Source organism: Galeopterus variegatus, unplaced genomic scaffold, assembly GCF_000696425.1.
Source record: "Galeopterus variegatus unplaced genomic scaffold, G_variegatus-3.0.2 Scaffold5451, whole genome shotgun sequence".
Lineage (NCBI taxonomy): Eukaryota > Metazoa > Chordata > Mammalia > Dermoptera > Cynocephalidae > Galeopterus > Galeopterus variegatus.
This window is the reverse complement of record NW_007731562.1, coordinates 89,175-107,148: the sequence shown is the minus strand read 5'-3', so window position 1 is coordinate 107,148 and position 17,974 is coordinate 89,175. Positions and strand designations below refer to the sequence as shown.

Below are 17,974 nucleotides of genomic sequence, written 5' to 3'. Positions count from 1 at the left end.
CCCCGTTCTGTAGATTTTTTTTTTTTAAAGACATAGTAATTTTACCTAAAACATGAAATGCTGTTTTTACCTTGAATATTTATTTTTAGGTTGTTTTGACATATGCTGTACTAAATCTTAATTAGATTACCAATTTGAAATTTACTCACAGTTTATATTAGCTCTACTTAGATTTAATAGTTTTTTTGTTATGCTCAGCTTTTATATATAAAATATATATTTGCTAAAAATGAAAGAAACAAGAATCATCCCTTGATTAGAAATATATTCAGAAGTTTCTCCCACATTTGAGGTACTTTACAAAGTTCATGGAAAGATTTGTATTATTTTTTAATTCTATTTTTCTACAAAGTTTTTTTTTTTTTTCGTGACCGGCAACGGATCGCAACCCTCAGTGTCGCGCCCGTACCGGACCGGGACCAGCCACGGGATCGCAACCCTTGGTGTTGCTCCCGCACGTCGCTCAGCCAGTGAGCGGCCGGTCTGTATGTGGGATCCGAACCCTCGACAGGAGCGCCGCCGCGCTTCCCAAGCGGCGCACTGTAGCAGTGCGCCACCGGGCCGGCCCGTCAACAAAGTTTTTGAAGTACTCTCATATAAGGGTTATGTGAAAAATCAAATGTATTACTAGAAGGATAGTTGTATTTTTATTATTGATTTTCCATCAAAAGCTTAATGCCTCCTTGTTTTTGTTTACAGAAAAGAAAGGAACCAGTTTATCACTTTTTTTGTGATACCTGTGATCGTGGTTTTAAAAATCAAGAAAAGTATGACAAGCACATGTCTGAACATACAAAAGTAGGTTTTCTTGGTTGTCCTGAAATTCATATAGCAAAATGGCTTTCTAGCTGTATATTTGGTAGAAATTTCAGGCTTGGTTTTCTTAAAAGTGATAGATTTCATAGAAATGTTGCTTGATGACTTGACAAATGGGACAGTGACCCTGGGATTTGCAGTTTGAGGGTGGGGAGCACACTGCTTCAGGAAGAGGTAAGGTTACAACAAAGAAGGGAGGTCTGGGAGCACTTCGTGTGTGTATGGCCCCACTGCTTGAGAAGTGACTGGGCCTCCCCTCCAATTGCCCTGTGCACCCTTGTGAGTTCTCTTCCCTTTAAGTCTGCCCTTGACCATTTAACTGCACTGTGTAATTTGGCCATGCCCATCAGCCTCTAAGGATGGTCCAGACCTTATGAAGTACTTTTTAAAATTTTCTAACCAAAATGTTTAAAAGATTAAAAAGAAAGTTCTTGGTTTTGGAAAGGTTCTCGTTCAGTTAATAGGAATTTAGAACATTTTACAACATTTCTGATGCCATGCTTTCACTCAAGTGAAGTAAATGAGATGTATTACTGTGCAACATACTTTAAGAATGTCATTCCTTTTTAAATGCAGCTCTGTTTTGGAGTGATCTTTGTTTTGCTACTGACATAAGTATGTAGTGATAATACCACATAGGTAGGATAACTATGGAATATGACCAGAATATATGTGTATAGTAGTGTAAAAGTTAATACGGAAAACATTAAATAGTCTTTTTTTTTTTTTAAAAAAAAAACTCTTACAGTGTCCTGAAGTAGATTGCTCTTTTAGTGCACATGAGAAGATTGTTCAGTTCCATTGGAGAAACGTAAGTTCTTGTGTCTTTTAACCCTATTTTTTTTATACATGCTCTTTTTATTTTATTGATCTGTTATCTTCACATATCTTTATTTACATAGCCTCATAATAAGTAACATTCATGGACTACTCTGTACTTTGCAAAGGATTTTTACATCTCTTATTCCATTTTATCCTCATAAACAACTGTGAAGTAAGTAAATATTGGCCCCATTTAACAGATTAAAAAAAATGATTTGCTTAAGGCTTTAGAAGTGATTCTTGCAGTTGAGTTTCTTGACTCCAAATTCTATGCTGGTTTTCCCAACCATGCTGCTTCAGATTGTCATGTCTACTCATTTCTTTAGCAGCCTTCCTCAGTTTTGGCTCGTTAGTCATTCGTTTGAGTATTTAATGTCAGTTGAGAATATGGGTGACATAGCTACTTTGTAACCAAAAGTACATTACTCTTTTATTCCCTCTCAATTGTACTGTCTTAAATACATGAGAAATTATTCTTTTTTCTTTAAAGGAAATGTCATAATAAGGATGGATAAACCTGCTTACTTAGTTTTAAATTTGTTTCTGCTAATAAATTTAATGTTGGATAGAAAATCTCCAAATTAGTCAAAAGCATAGCTATGCTTCCTGATGTTCAGCAGGCTTTCTCCCCCTAGATGCATGCTCCTGGTATGAAGAAGATCAAGTTAGACACGCCAGAGGAGATTGCAAGATGGAGGGAAGACAGAAGAAAGTGAGTAAAGAGTTCAGAACTAGTGAAATAACTTTCTTTTACTGTGACAAGGCTGGGTACTTCAAAATAGTAATCAGTCTGACCCTAACAATTAATTTGAAAAAGGAAATTTGGTTTTTTATAGCATCACAGATATTCAACTGAAAATGAGTAGTCATGGTTTTATTGTTCTTTAGAATTGGTATATATGACTTTGAGAAAATTGTTACTTGATGGTTTAAAAATAAACATACAATTTTTTTATTTTGTTTTATTTTGCCGATATACAATGTGGTTGATTATTGTGGCCCATTACCGAAATCTCCCTCCCCCCCCCCCACACCCAACAATGTCCTTTCCGTGTGCTTGTTTAAACATACAATTTTTATTGATTCAGTTAAATTCATTGAGTTCCCTTATAATGTTAGTACTTGGGAATAGGAGTGTAAACTATATTATATGAAACTATTATTGAATGTAGTTTTGGGGAGACCTAATGGGAACTCTTCATTTAAATGACAAATGTATCATAATGGGACTATGCTACTCTTTGAGGGGAGCTATGACTTATCATCTGTTAGCTGTTCAGTTGCCGAGCCAGTAATGGGTGGGTGCTCTCATAAAAAAATATATAATGCTTTGCTATGTTTATCTTGTTAACTGCTGTGTGTCCCCTCTGCCTAGCATATACCAGTCATTCAATAATTTTTTGTTTTTTTGTGCTTGTCCTTTACTATAAAAAGACTAGGAATTCAGTCCTATAATTTAAGTTTAAGAAATGAGCTTTACCATGTGGCTTGTGGTTTTACACTTATTAGGGAAGAAAGTTTGGTTGACATCTAGCTAAAATATGCTTATGAAAAATCACAGTAGGGTACTGTTTTATTGTCTTCTCAGAAAGGACTAGGATACTTCATCCTGGAGCAGAAGATTAAAGTAGAGCTATTAGAATGATCAGATACACTTATAAAGTCAAATGCTGTTTTCCTGGGATTAAAAAATAAGGAGAGCCTGAGATGGAGAGAAGAGTTATCTTTAAAGGTCAAGAAGTATGGAGGAAGATACTTAAAACTCTTTTGACCAGCAGGTTACAGTTGTACTTTGTTCAATCTAGTTTAAATTTTCAGCTTAAATCCACTTACAAGGTAATGATGTGCTAGATGTACCATTCTGTGGAAAAGTTAGTTACTGGCCTTTGAGGCTTTAGAGGTAATTCTGATGGAAACTAGCAGAAATGTGAAGATTCAGAACCAGCTGAGGACAAGTAGAATTCAGTAAAAGTGTATATAAGTATCAGGGATTAATACTGTGTGCAAAGGAAAGAGTTGGTTAGGGGTGAAGGGGACAATCATATGGATTTAATTTTTAAACAAGTAAGGGGTCCAGCCAGTCAGTGTGGACTCAGTAGATATCATATGAGAATTTCAGGAGCGTTTTTGGCTAACAAATGCAAGAATCTAGGCCACCTATAATAGAGTATACTAGAATGCCTTTTTTCCTTTATCTCTTTGGTAAAATTTTATTCATCTTTTAAGTCCTGTTTGAAAGGTTGCCTGATTTGTCACTCTCTTTTTACACTTCATTTCCTCTTTCTCACTGCTACCAGAGTACCAGTCTGTAACAAAATAAGGGACTTGTACCAGAATGTAAATGTGTACATTACTTCCTTTATTAAGAAAGTCTTGCTAAGAAAAAAATGTCAGCTGAACTAAACGTTGTGCTTAGTGACATAGTTGATTTATACTCTGGTGTAAGTGTGTGGATTGGCTGCCAGTCCCTGGACCAAACTGCTCTAAAGCATTGTTTTCTACCTCCTTCGTGAATACATAACTTATTAATACAACTGCAGTAGCCTTTGTTACATTATATTATAGTTGGCCCTAGTCTTAGACATCATTGATTCTGTTGTGCTTTGTATAGTGACTAGGATTTAGTATGTGAAGAATAAGTATTTGTTGACTGAATTTCTGTTAAATGGTGTAGTGTGGGAAGACTCAGCCTTGGCAATGATAAGGGAACTTTCACCAATTGCAGGGTCAAACTTAGCAATCAAAGGAGTTCAACTTAGTGAAGAATTTTGAAGCACTGGATATGAAGTTCTTTACTTCCTCCACGTGGCTTCTTTACAGATAGTTTTTTCTCCTCTTGACACCATTCCCAAGTACTTGGGATTTTTTTTTTGTTTGTTTTGCCTATTTGTATTTTTTTAAATCTGTTGGTTGTATCTTTCTCTTATTATTTTGTGTAGAGGAATAATCAAACAAGAAGAGTTAACTTCACTTCCAGTCTGATACTTAGGTTTTGAAAAGCTGACAATGATGATATTGAAGATTATATTCTGCTTAGATGGAATGGAAATGGCCTAACTGATAAGACAATAGTTTTTTTCCCCTTCTATTTAGTACTGACTTTGATTAGTTGGAGATTAGTGCAGCTTGGTGGTGCCAACCCCTTTCACAAATGCTTAACTCTCTTGAGGGAAATGGCAATGGTTACTAGTCAGCAATGATTATAAAGCAACTAAGAAGTTAACTAAACTAAACTGTTGCTGAATCTCTCAAGTTTTGAGTTCACTTAAGGCAATAGGGAAAGTCTGAGATGACTTCCTGATTTGCCAACTTTGGCTCTTTTATCTCTAGTCGTTGTATAAATTAAATGATTATATAAACTGGGAAATGTGAAACCACTGTTAATTTAATGGTAACCAACTGCAGTGACTCTGTTCTACTATGTCTGTAGCTATTTCACTCTGCCACAATCTTCCACTCTTCCCTCCCTCTTAACATATAAGAGGAAGAGGACCTCATCTAGTCTGGAAGATTAGAGTGTTCCATGACAAAGGGAGGTTGAGCTGAACTCAGAACTAACTAGGAAAAGACAAGGGGAAACAGGGATTAGTGGTCAGATAGAGGTTGGTATGTTCAAGGAACTGTGAGTATAGGTAAGAGATGATAGAAGCTTGTAAAAAGATGGCAGTTCTATATCCACCTGAGAGAACCAGGTGGATATAGAATATTTGGGAGATGAAAATGGGCAGTATATGGTAATTGAATGAGTACGAGGTTGAGGAGGAGGGAAATTTTAAGGAGACTTCCAAGTTTCTGGTCTGATCACCTCTGTGAAAGGTGATGCCTGTTACTGAGATAGAGAATACTGGAAGAGGACGGAGTTTGGAGGTGATGATTTTGGACATTGTTGAGTATGAGGGGATCCTGAGACATCTCTTAGAAGATGTTGAGTAGACATTGTGATTCGGGCCATACTGGGCTGGAGGTAGATTTTTTTTGAATCATCCAACTGTGAATGTGGAAGAGATTCCCCACGGAGACAAGGTAGAGTGAAAAGAGAAGGTAGTCTAATGTTAAATCTTGAACCTTTCCAACATTTAAAGTTCTGATAGAGAGTAAAAACCAACAAGACTGCTGACTGGGAGCCAGAGAGGTAGAAGAAAATTGGGACTATGGAGTGTCATGGAAGCCAGTGGAGGGGAGAGTTTCAAGAAGGAAGATATGGTTAGCAGTGCTGATTGCTATGGAAAGGTCAAATAAAACAGGAACAAAAAGTGACTGATTTTGTGACACATGTAGTACCTCCTTGATGGGAATTCCAGATGATTACTCCTTGGTCCTTCTCCTTTGAGCTTCCTACCGTCTGTCCGTACAGTTCTCTTCAATTCTAACACCGTCCCCAGTGGTTCTTAATAAGAGTTGCCTTTGCCACCTGCCCTTGTAATGTTAGGTGCTACAGTGGAAGCATGTATGCTTTGAATTCATTCAACATACTTTTACCTTCAACTTTCCAGTGTCTTTCACACCCATGCAGTTTCAGCCCCTTACTTTCATGGCCACACCCTGGATTTTAAAGTTGTATATATTTCTCTTTGATCCTCAGTTCCCATCCATCCAGCTCTCTCACTGTCATCTCTACCTGGGCTTGGACTAGTAGAGGCTTTCCATCTCTTAACTTCTTTAACTTCTTTTCCTCTTATCCCCTTTCTGTTTTCACTTCCCTACTCAGCTTAGCTCACTTCAGCCACTCCTGTCAACATCTCAGCTCCCTTATTACGTTATCCTTTATTCCACCCACCTGGCAAAATCTCAGCTCTGGCTCAGCTGCCAAGTCCTGTTCTAGAAAACCACACAATTGAAATGTACCATGCAAGTGAATACCCAGCAGTGTTATCTGACCTAAGAAATGGACTTGACTAATGAGAAGTTTAGGGCATTTTCTTTGTATTTGTTCTTTTGCAGTACAAAACTAGATATTCGTTATGCATGTATTTCTCATTGAATTTAATTTAATTTTAATTTTATTTTTTTGCTGGTGTTACAGGGATTGAACCTCAGGCCTTGGTGTTACCAGAACCACACTCTAACCAACTGAGCTAATTGGCTAGCTTGCATATATTTCTTAGTTATATAGGTGACTATATAGTATAAAATTTAAAAATTTGTTAAACTGATTTTCTGTTAACCAGCTAAAATGCCAATGAAAACAGAGCTCCTTAGAATTGGAAGTCAGGATTCTACAATGTGGGCTTAACTTACCTTTTCTGATTATTTCCACATTATTTGCTTATATGACTTTTAGTCTCAGTCAAAATTGTTATTTATCGTATCTTATACATGTTTTGTGACCTCCTGGCCTGTTAGTTTTGCTCATGCTGCTGCTTCCAGAAAATTTTTTCTGTCTTTGAAGTTCTGCTTATTGCTCTTATCCCTGCTGAAATCCTGCCACCTTTGGTGATATTTTTCCTCATCCCCCTAGAGGAATGTCTTGTCCTCCTTTAGATATCCCCTCTCTGCCTCTTTAGCACAGATGTCCTTTATTATGGCTCTATTGGTGAACTTCTTTGTATTATATGGCTATTTATATCCATGGTGCCAGAGATATAAGGGATGCTTGTAAATGTTAATGATGTAAGTGAGGCTTGAAAAAATTTTTATTATGCGTGAAATTCTGTTTAGATACATACAAGTAAGTGGCTGGAGAAATCTTTCTGAGACTTGTATTTTTAAGTTGTGTTTTGGACTACACTTTTGTTGTTTTTAGAGAAATTGGACAGAAATGTGTTGATCTGATTAATAATTATGGTTGGAAATCAGTAATGTAACTAATAATACTCAAACTACCTTGGTTTTGAACCGGCAACGGATTGCAACCCTCAGTGTCGCGCCCGTACTGGACCGGGACCGGCAACGGGATCGCAACCCTCGGTGTTGCGCCCGCACCTCGCTCAGCCAGTGAGCGGCCGGTCTGTACGTGGGATCCGAACCCTCGGCGGGAGCGCCGCCGTGCTCCCAAGCGGCGCACTGTAGCAGTGCGCCACCGGGCCGGCCCCCCAGTAATCTGTTTTCTGTTCCTGTATTCGTGCATATGCATAACATCACATAAATGAAATCATACAGTATGCGGTTTTTTGTGTCTCCTTCACTTATCATAGTGCATTTGAACTTCACCCATGTTGTTGCACGGAGCAGTAGTTTGTCTTTTATTGCCGAGTATTATTCTATTCCATCATATGGATATATCACAGTTTGTTTATGTATTTCCCAGTTGAGGGTTGTTTCCAGTATTTGGCCTTTATAAAGCCTTCATAAACATTTTTATATAGGTTTTTGTTTTGAATATAGGTTTTTATTTGATTTGGATAATTACCTGGGAGTGGAGTTGGTTGGTCATACAGTAAGCATATGTTTATGAGAAACTGCCAAACCTTTTAGGAGGAGAGTTTTTAAATAAATATGCCTATTTGAGCATGGAAAGCATTCAGATTAAAGGGGATGGCTAGGGTGCAGTGGTGCTTGCATGAGTTAGGATTATGCTCCAGTAAATGCAGCAGCAACCTTACTACCATGGCTTAGTGAAAACAGCCCTCTTTTCCCAAGTAAAAAAAAAAAAAAGTCCAGGGCTGTTGTTGCTGCTTGACAGTGCCATTGCACACATGCACCCTTTGTTGCTTCTTAGTGGGTGGTTCTCATCTTCATGCCCACGAGAAGGTTCCTGCATATCCAAATATTAAGCCCACATTCTAGGTAGGAAGAACAGAAAAAGGCAAAAGATACATGTAGCCTAGTTTCCCTTTTTTCATTCGGAAGACAATAACTTTATTTTAAGCTCTAATCAGGAGATTTCCATATAGATCTCATTGGCTAGAAGTGGTTGCTTGGCCACTTGTTAGTGGCAGTGTAGTTAATGGGAGGCCCCCAAACAAAATTGATAAGGAAGAGGAGAGAATAGGTAGTTAGCAGTGTTTTTCCTCAGTGCTAAATGGCATAGTTAGAAACTTGTTGAATTTCAAAGCTCTAAGTGAAATTTGGAAGCAGTTCTATCCTTCCGAGTGAAGGATTGACTTGAGCAAGTGTTTAACATCCTTATTTGTGATTCTTTTCCTGTAGGACAGATGGGGGCAGAGAGGATAGAGTCCAGCTCTAGTTTCCAGAGTGTAGGCTAAAGGTATGCTATGATGGTGGTCAGAAGTGCCTCGAAGAGGAGTGGGCAAAATCTATTGAGTGAGTAAATGAGATTTGTGAATTTAGAGGTACTTAAAGAGAATGAGGAAATTGGGTGAGGGATGACAGTTTTGTCTTATTTCATTTTTATTTTACTTTTTGGTGGCTGGCTGGGTATAGGAATCTGAACCCTTGAACTTGGTATTTTAGTACCGTGCTCTAACCAAATGAGCTAACCAGCCAGCCCGAGGATGACAATTTTGGATGAAGTTTATTTGTACCTGTGATGTTTCCTTGTTAATAAGTGCTCTGAAATTATCTTTTGACACTTGCTGAATTCATCTGAGGTTCTTCCATATTTTGTTTCTCAAGTTCTTGCTCTTTAACATATTCTGAAGTGTTCATGCTTTTTTTCTATTCATACACTTTATTAATAGAAAATATAGGACATATTCCCCTTCTTTTGGTACATTTGATAGATTTCCAAAAATACACTAATATTTTCCCGACTAGCAGTTTTAAAAAAAAAATCTGTTGTGATAATATATTTACTTTTAAGTTTCTATCATTCTTAATTTTTAAAAAATATTATTTGAACTCCTAAAAAGATTGAATTACACATTGGTATGGCAGAATAGCCCTTATTTCTTGAATTTTATCTTTCTTGTGAGAGCTGTGTTTTTTCTGAGGAAGCTACTGTATTCTTTAACATGCAGGAAAGACAAAGTCTTTGTGTAATTGCTGTGTTAGAAAACCTTGTAAAAGATTTCACAGAGTAAGAATTTTAAAGCTGGAATAACATTCTAAAGATTTGCTTGATGTATTGCTCCTTTATCTTTGAAGAAGTATGTATTTGTCTTTATTCCTTCATCTTTATTTTTTTCAGATTAGCCAAACTCAGATCCTACTGTATTTAATTAAAAACTTTAAGGCTGTCCACTAATAACTTGCAAAAAAAAAAAAAAAAAAACCAACCCAAAACCAAAAACCCTACCCCCCAGAAAGTAATTCATTCTTAATTACTGGTTGATGAGGTACAAATACTGTATGATTTGGCGTAAGGGAAAAATGAGTGGTAGAGGTTTGTTTCTACAACCTTGCCTTTTGAAATGGAACATATTTTACAGGGAGTCCACTAGGTGGAGTAGTTTTGTCATATTGATTTCAATACTTAACTGGCTCTGAAGAAATCCTTTTGAGTCCCCAGTTCATGCAGAATTCTAACAGAAGGGGTTTGCTCCCAAAGAATGCTACATCTTCTTGAAGTTCAGAAAGATTTTGAATACAGTAGTATAGCTTGTGTTGAAGCAGTTGTGGTTCAGTGAGAGTGAAGAGGGATTGTGTTTTATAGAGAGTAGGCCTAGGGGAAAAGTCAATAAATGCATAATGATTTGAGAATAAGGAAAAAGTCGGAGAGAATAATGTGACCAGAATGATAGGTGCTAAGATAATGGTTGGTAGAGTTTTGTCCATTTATTGGCTCTATAATACTTAAGGACTGTCACTAAAGGCTTAAGGGAAGGCAAAGAGGAGGTGGGAAGTGAGAGGGAGGAGAGAAAAAGAAAAAGAGCACATGATTTCAGGAGCAGTTCCTCTTGGGATATTGGGGAAAGATAGAAGTTCATGGAGAAAGGTGAATTTAGCAGATAAAAATACAGAGAAACCAGCTATGAAGATATCCCTTGTCACAGGCTTTATAGCTTCATAACATCCATTCTCTAACAGGAGATATTGGACTAAGTTTTATCTGTATGTGATTGTGCAATGTAAGACATACTTTATGATTTTTAAGAAAATAGTCTTTGGATTTGTTATTGCAAGTGAGCTGTATCCTTTATCGAAGGCCTTTACTTTTCCTTATTCTTGTGTATCAGTTTTATATTGGTGAAGTGCAGCTTTCTGATTGTTGTTTGTATGTGTAATTAGATATTGTGTTTCTGGTTTCTCTTTTTGGGGGATAATTTGCTTTCTAGTACCCTTAGTTTCCCTAGTTTTTAGTGTCTGGGTTCTGTGTAAATAAGAATGGTATAAGTTTTGGAAGAGGATTTTATTAATTTCAGCACTGAAAAATAGGATCTTATAACTTTGGAAGGGATATTGAAAGATCCCTTACCTTTAGAAACATGATACTTTAATCTGCCAGAAAGAGAAAATTAGATGTTTTAAAAGGCTTACACCAAAGTAGTTTCCATGACCTTTGATGTCTCATGTAGAGAATTCTTTCTTATATCTCACATAAAATCCACTTGCTATGACAAATGTTTCAATTCTTTACTGTTGAAAAGCGCTCACAGAGGATCTACTTGCACATGGTACACTGAAGTATTGAATCTTATTGTTTATCATATGGCATAACATGTTAAGGGGTCTGCAATACTCAGGACAAAAATGTTCCACATTAGTTAATGTTACACAGCAGTAAAAGTAAGTGAATTTGAGGGTTGTGGAGGGTGTTGAGTAACTTTGAGTTACATGCCTGGACACTGTGGGGTCTGTAAAAGTCATCACCATTTTGTTTACTTCTACTTCTGCATATTCTAGCTTCAGATTAAGAACAGCTGGCTGCCATCCTCTGTAAGACTATTTTATTGTCACTTCTCATCTTCGTTTAGAGGCTGCAAATAGTTCCTTTCATCTTTCTTCAGAGGTTTTATTTTTCATCCTATTAATCATCTTTGAATCTCTTCTGAATCCCTTCCAAATTTTATTTTTCCTCAACATTCCTTTTCGGTTTAGAAGTACAGAACTGGACATAGTACCCTGAGAGTATCTGACCACTTTTGAGTATCGCTGGAGGAAGATCTCACAGTTGTTCAAGTGCCAGATTCCGCCTCACATAGCCTTAGATTGTGTTTGCTCTCTGAAAGTGTAGTCATATGTTGCTGACTGGCTGTCAGATTGTTATCTCCTATGACCTTGATCTTTTCCTCTTAAGTTTATTTATAGCTTGTACATTCATCATCTTTTATTTATAGATTTTATTTTTCTTGGCTGGGTGTATTGCTTTGCCCTGTCCTCATTGAAATTCATTGCCTTTTTTCCTGATTACTTCATCATTTACTCAATGTCATTTCCATTCCTGTCTTCCAATATGGCTAACCCTTAGGCTTCATATTGTCTGTGCTATTTAAGATGGTAATACAGTTGTTTTAAAAATAAAAAAAATTTTTTAAAAAAAGGAGTAGGAGGTGGAGAAGTGTCCTAGAAACAATGGCAGAAAACAATTTGCTGATTTCCTTAAAATTTTCTCTGATGAGTTGCCAGGCTGAGTGGTCTGTTTTTGTACTCGTAGGACCTGTGCCCCTAACCATCAGAGTTTGGTGCCTGTGTCTCCACACAGCTATGTCAAGAAACAAAGGAAGCAGTTCATCTTGTTTGCTGCTGTCAAATTGGATTTTAATCACTGCCTTGTACATATCTCTCCCTGTTCATAAGCTTCTGTGGCTCCCCATCACCTGCTGAATTAAATGTAAACTTTCTAGTCTGATATTCAAGGCACATTTTGGCCTCAGCCTCCCTTTCTAGCCTGATTGCCTGTAACTGTATTATGTTTCATACAAAATGAACCACTTGACATTCCCTGGATATCTCTCACACTTTCTGAGACCTTGGTTTGTTTGCATTGTTTGCTCTGCTTGCAGCACTCTGAAGCTTTTCCATCTGATTTCTGTCTATCAGCACCATTGATGACCATTTTCTTTTATGTTCCTTTGTTTTTGGATTTCTCCAGTTAGATATAGTCTTTCCCTTCCACTTTTTGAATCTTTATACTCTTTTCAGTACTATTGTATTTTTTCCTCTGTGATAGCTGTTTGTATGCTTTTCTTATCCTTCCTGATAGACTGTGCATTTTTTGAGAACTGTCTCTTCCTCATCTTGATAACTTTGAGCATACCTAACATGTATTTGCATAAGTAATTGAACAGACTTAAAGTTTTTTACGGTATTTATGGATATATACCAAATAGATTAATTAGATCAGTTTGAACATGTTATATTTGATTTAAATTCTACCGTACTCTCCTTATCTAGTTACATACTGATAGCAAAGTTTGTGGACAGCTGGCCTACACTTTGAGTAGCATTGTTACAGTCTACTTTTTTCCCTTTTAAAAAAATTGTAGGGCCGGCCCAGTGGAGCACTCGGTAGAGTGCAGCGCTTGGGAGCGTGGCGGCGCTCCCGCCAAGGGTTCGGATCCCATATAGAGAACGGTCCGCTCACTGGTTGAGCGCGGTGCGGGCGCGACACCGAGGGTTGCGATCCCGTTGCCGGTCGCGGTGCGGGCGCAACACTGAGGGTTGCAATCCCGTTACCCGTCACGAAAAAAGACAAAAAAAGGAAAAAAAAAAAAATTTGTAGAGGTTTATAATGATTTACTGTATTACTTATTAGTTAAACAGATATTGCTAAGTGCAGCAGTTGCTTGATTGCTTAATTAAAGTTGTACTCTAAAAGCCCTTTTATAATTAACTTCTATTATTTTCTAGAAACTACCCAACTCTGGCTAATATTGAAAGGAAGAAAAAGTTAAAACTTGAAAAGGAAAAGAGAGGAGCAGTATTGACAACAACACAATATGGGTAAGTTCCTTAAAATTGCTTGCATTCTCGGGCCGGCCTGTGGCTCACTCGGGAGAGTGCGGTGCTGATAACACCAAGGCCCCGGGTTCGGATCCCACATAGGGATGGCCGGTTGGCTCACTGGCTGAGCGTGGTGCTGACAACACCAAGTCAAGGATTAAGATCCCCTTACTGGTCATCTTTAAAAAAAAAAATTGCTTGCATTCTCAATGCTCATTGTAACTGAATGTACTTTAGTAAATAACAAAAAGGAGCATAATCCAAAACCTTCATTATTTGTTTTTTTCTTTGCTGGCTGGCTGGTGCTGAGATTGGAACCCTTTACCTTGGTGTTATAACACTGTGCTCTAACCAACTGAGCTAACTGGCCAGCCTATAATCAAAAATCTTAAAATCCCTGTGCTCCCAATTGCAAAATCTTTGCTTTTGTAGCTTTTCTTCTTTTTAAAAATTTAGTTACAGTTGACGTTTGACCAACATGGGTTTTCAGCTACATGGGTCCACTTATACAAGATTTTTTTCAATAAATACTGTACAATACTGTGAGTATATTTTCTCTTCCTTATGATTTTCATAACACTTTGTTTTCTCTAGCTTATTTTATTGTACTAATATAGTATATAATACATATAACATATAAGTTAATCAGCTGTTTATGTTATCAGTAAGGTTTAGGTCAACAGTAGGCTATTAGTAGTTAAGTTTGGGGGGAGTCAAAAGTTTCATGTGAATTTTTGACTGTACAGGCGGTCGGTACACATAATCCCTGCGTTGTTCAAGCCTCAACTATATATCTTAAAATAAATACTAACCTATATTAATGTGGTTTTCAAAAAGATATATAGTGCTAAGTCCTTTCAATCCTTGTCTTCTAGTGAAATAGTCTCCTTCCCAGAGGCAACCCATTTTATCCTTCCAGAGATACTCTACGTCTATACAGCACATACGTGATAGATGTCTTTTTTTGTTTTCATATTTTGACATATTCTGAACCTTGATTTTTTAGCCAAACAGTGTATGTGGAGATTGTCTCATATTAATATATAACAAACCTCATTCTTTAAGTATGTGTAGGAAGCTTAAAGATGTCCCAAAATGGTGTTTTTTTAAGTTCTTTCCAATCTTTTACTAATAAAAAGTTGCTATTATTGCTCTTACATGTACAATATTGTATACATATGCAGATATTTCTGAGAATTAATTCCTAGAAATGAATTTGTTGAGTCAAAGGTATATGTGTTTGTAATATTGATAAATACTGCCAAATATTTATCATAGAAGCTGGACCAGTCAGAATTTTAAAATTTTATTTACTTTTTATTAAAGCACATTTTAATATAATTAACATGTACAAATCTTAATTGTACAATTGGATGAATTTTTGCATACACACTACACATCTGTGTAACCACCACGCAGATTAGTATACAAAATGTCTTTACCTCACGAAGTTATCTTAAGCCCTGCTCTGTTCAATGCCTCCCACCGAGGTAAATCCTTTTCTGATTTCTTTCATCGTAGATTTATTTTGCCTGTTCTTGGAACTTTTATAAATGGGATCATACAGTATGTATTCTTGGGTGTGTGATTTCTATGTCTCAAAATTATTCTGTGAGATTTATCCATTCTGTGTGTAGTTGTAAATTGTTTCATTCTTAATGCTATGTAGAACTCAACTATGAGAATATATATCTATTGCACTGTTTGTGGACATTTGGATTGTTTCCAGTTTGGGCTATTAGGAATGAAGCTGATATGAACATTCTTTTATATGTCTTTTGTGGACATAAGTAGTCATTTTGCTTGGTCATATATAGGGTATCCTTCCATTCGTTTAGCTTTAGTGGTCATAGGGTATCCATACATTTATTTAGTTTTAATAGATCATGGCCAAATAGTTCCAAAGTGGTTAGACCAATTTACACTTCTGCTAACTGCATCTGATTTGATTGCTCTGTATCCTGTCAAGGCTTGATGTTACACCTTTCCCTCATGTCATACCGTTTCCCTACTGAATAATGGTGTTGAGTGCCTTTTCATATGCTTATTGTCTGTTTGAATAGTCTCTTGCGAAGTACCAATTCTTTGACCAGTTTTTAACTGGGGTTGCTTTTCTTGATTTGTAGGAGTTATTTACTTAGAAATCTTTCTTTTAGTGAAGTATAGGTATTGCAGATATATCTCACAATCTGTGGCTTGCATTTTTACTCTCTTAGTGGGTGCCCCCCCCTTTTTTCAATACAACAATAAGTGTTAATTGCACAGACATCTGGGGTCAACTGGGAGTCAGGCATATCTGCTGTACCTGACAGCTCAATCACAGTTGGGGGTTGGTCAGCTGATGGCCAGGATGCCTATGTAGTTACTATTTCTGGTGCTCTTTGTTCTTTAGTGTAGATTCATCTTTCATCTTATACCATTTTCTTTCTGCCTGAAGGACTTCCTTTAGTATTTCTTGTAGTGAGGGTCGGCTGCAGGTGACTTCTTTCAACTTGGTGTGTCTGAAAAGTCTTTATTTTGTCTGCTTTTTTGAAAGATATTTTTTGCTGGATATACAATTTTACCCAGTTTTTTTCTTATTGATAGTTCAGAATGGTCCTATACTTAACAATAGTTCATTATGAGTTTTTGACTTTACCATGGTGCAAAGCATTTTTTTTTTCCTTTTTGTCTTTTTCCGTGTCCGGCAACGGATCGCAACCCTCAGTGTCGCCCCCGTACCGGACCGGGACCGGCAACGGGATCGCAACCCTCGGCAACCCTCGGCGTTGCCCCCGCACCTCGCTCAGCCAGTGAGCGGGAACCGGTCTGTATGTGGGATCCGAACCCTCGGCGGGAGCGCCACCGCACTCCCAAGCGGCGCACTGTAGCAGTGCGCCACCGGGCCGGCCCGTGCAAAGCATTTTTGATGGTACTAAAGCAATACATATTCAGTAGACACTTTGAGTACCCATACAACCATTCTGTTAATCACTTTGAGTATAGCATTCAATTGTTAAAAGAAAAACTTTAGACAAATTAAATAACAGTTTAATTGAGCAAAGAACAATTCAAGAATTGTGCAACCCTCAGAATCAGAACACATTCAGAGCGACTCTGCTGTTGCCACTTTGCGACTCTGCTGTTGCCACTTTGTTGGTTAAGATTTATAGACAGAAAAAGGGAAGTGACATACGGAAAATGGAAATAAGGTACAGAACAGTTGGCTGCCTGTAATTGGCTGAGACTCAGCTACTTGTTACAAGAGTAGGTTATAGTCTGCTTGCACATTAAGTTAGGTTATAAGAGTAGGTCTTTTATTAATTTCTTCCTTGTCTCTACTTAACTTTTTGAACATATGAATACAGTTATAACTGTTTTAATCTCTTTCTCTGCTAATTTTAGTGTTTGTGTTCTGGATTAACTTCAATTGATTTTTCTCCTCATTATGGTCATGTTTTCCTGCTTTTTTGCATGCATCATAATTTTTGATTGGATACTAGACATTGGAAATTTTACTTTGTTGGGTGCTGGATATTTTGTATTCCTATAAATCTTCTTGAACTTTTTTTCTGATAACACACCTAAGTTAAGTAGAAACAGTTTGAACCTTCATGGTCATGTTTTTAAGATTTATTGCGTATAATCAGACCAGTGTTTACTAACTACTCTTCACTACTGAGGCAAGACCTTTCTGAGTATTTTACCTAGTGCCCCATGAATTATAAAGTGAAAACAAGTACTATTCATGACCCCATGTGAAGATTAGGCACTCTAATCCTTTTGGGTAGTTCTTTCCCTGCCCTTGGGTAGTTTCCTCAAAAGTATAAGCTGATCATTCATCTGCTAAATAGTTCAGGGTAATTCTCTGCAAGTCTTCAGAGTTCTCTCTCATTCTGCAGCTTTTTTCCTATGGTACTTTCGGCAAACTCTAGATGTCTTGTTCTCTGGAGTCTCAGCTCTGACTCCTCAACCTGGAGTATGCCAGATTCCACCTGGGCTCCCCTCTCTGTGGTCTGGAAACTTTTAAGGCAGTAAGCTAGCACAGTTGTGCTTACTCCTAATTTATTTCCATCTCTCAGGGACCACTGTTCTTGCTGCTTGATGTCCTGTATCTTCGAAGCTCTTGTTTCTGAATTTTGTCTAGTTTTTTGGTTGTTTCAGGTAGGAGTCTAAATCTAGTCCTTGTTGCTTTATTTTGGCCAGAAACAGAATTTCCTAATGGTGTCTTTTGATAAATAGAAGTTCTTAATTTTCATAAAGTTTAGTTTATCAGTCTTTTATTTTTATGGTCTGTACTGTTTGTCTTCTGCTTAAGAAATCTTTGCCATCCTGAAGGTCATGAAGCTATCCCTCTGTGTTCTTTTTTAGAAGATTTGTTGCTTTACTCTCCCCATTTATGTCTAGTATTAATTGTTGTACATAAAGTTGGGGTTGAGGTCTTTTAAAAAATTTCCCATATGAATTACAGTTGATCCAGCACTAATTGTTATACTGTGCAAACACCAACTAAAAGTAACCAGGTGTAACAATGTTAATATCAGACAAAACAGATGTTAAAGCAAGGCATATTGTTAGAAATAAATAGGAGTATTTCATGTTAAATGGATTAGTGCAACAAGGAGACAACAAT

General features: G+C 37.2%; 1 protein-coding gene across 2 annotated transcripts in view; it reads left to right on the top strand.

Annotated features, from left to right (window-relative positions):
* Positions 1-703: 703 nt before the first annotated feature.
* Positions 704-17,974, top strand: part of NUFIP1 (nuclear fragile X mental retardation protein interacting protein 1) — a 35,228-nt gene continuing 17,957 nt past the window's right edge. For both annotated transcript variants that reach the window (XM_008589445.1, XM_008589446.1), the window contains exons 1-4: positions 704-798; positions 1,565-1,627; positions 2,274-2,350; positions 13,270-13,362. In XM_008589445.1, the coding sequence (XP_008587667.1) occupies positions 781-798; positions 1,565-1,627; positions 2,274-2,350; positions 13,270-13,362 (251 nt within the window). In that variant the 5' untranslated portion in view covers positions 704-780. The remainder of the gene's footprint in view (positions 799-1,564; positions 1,628-2,273; positions 2,351-13,269; positions 13,363-17,974) is intronic.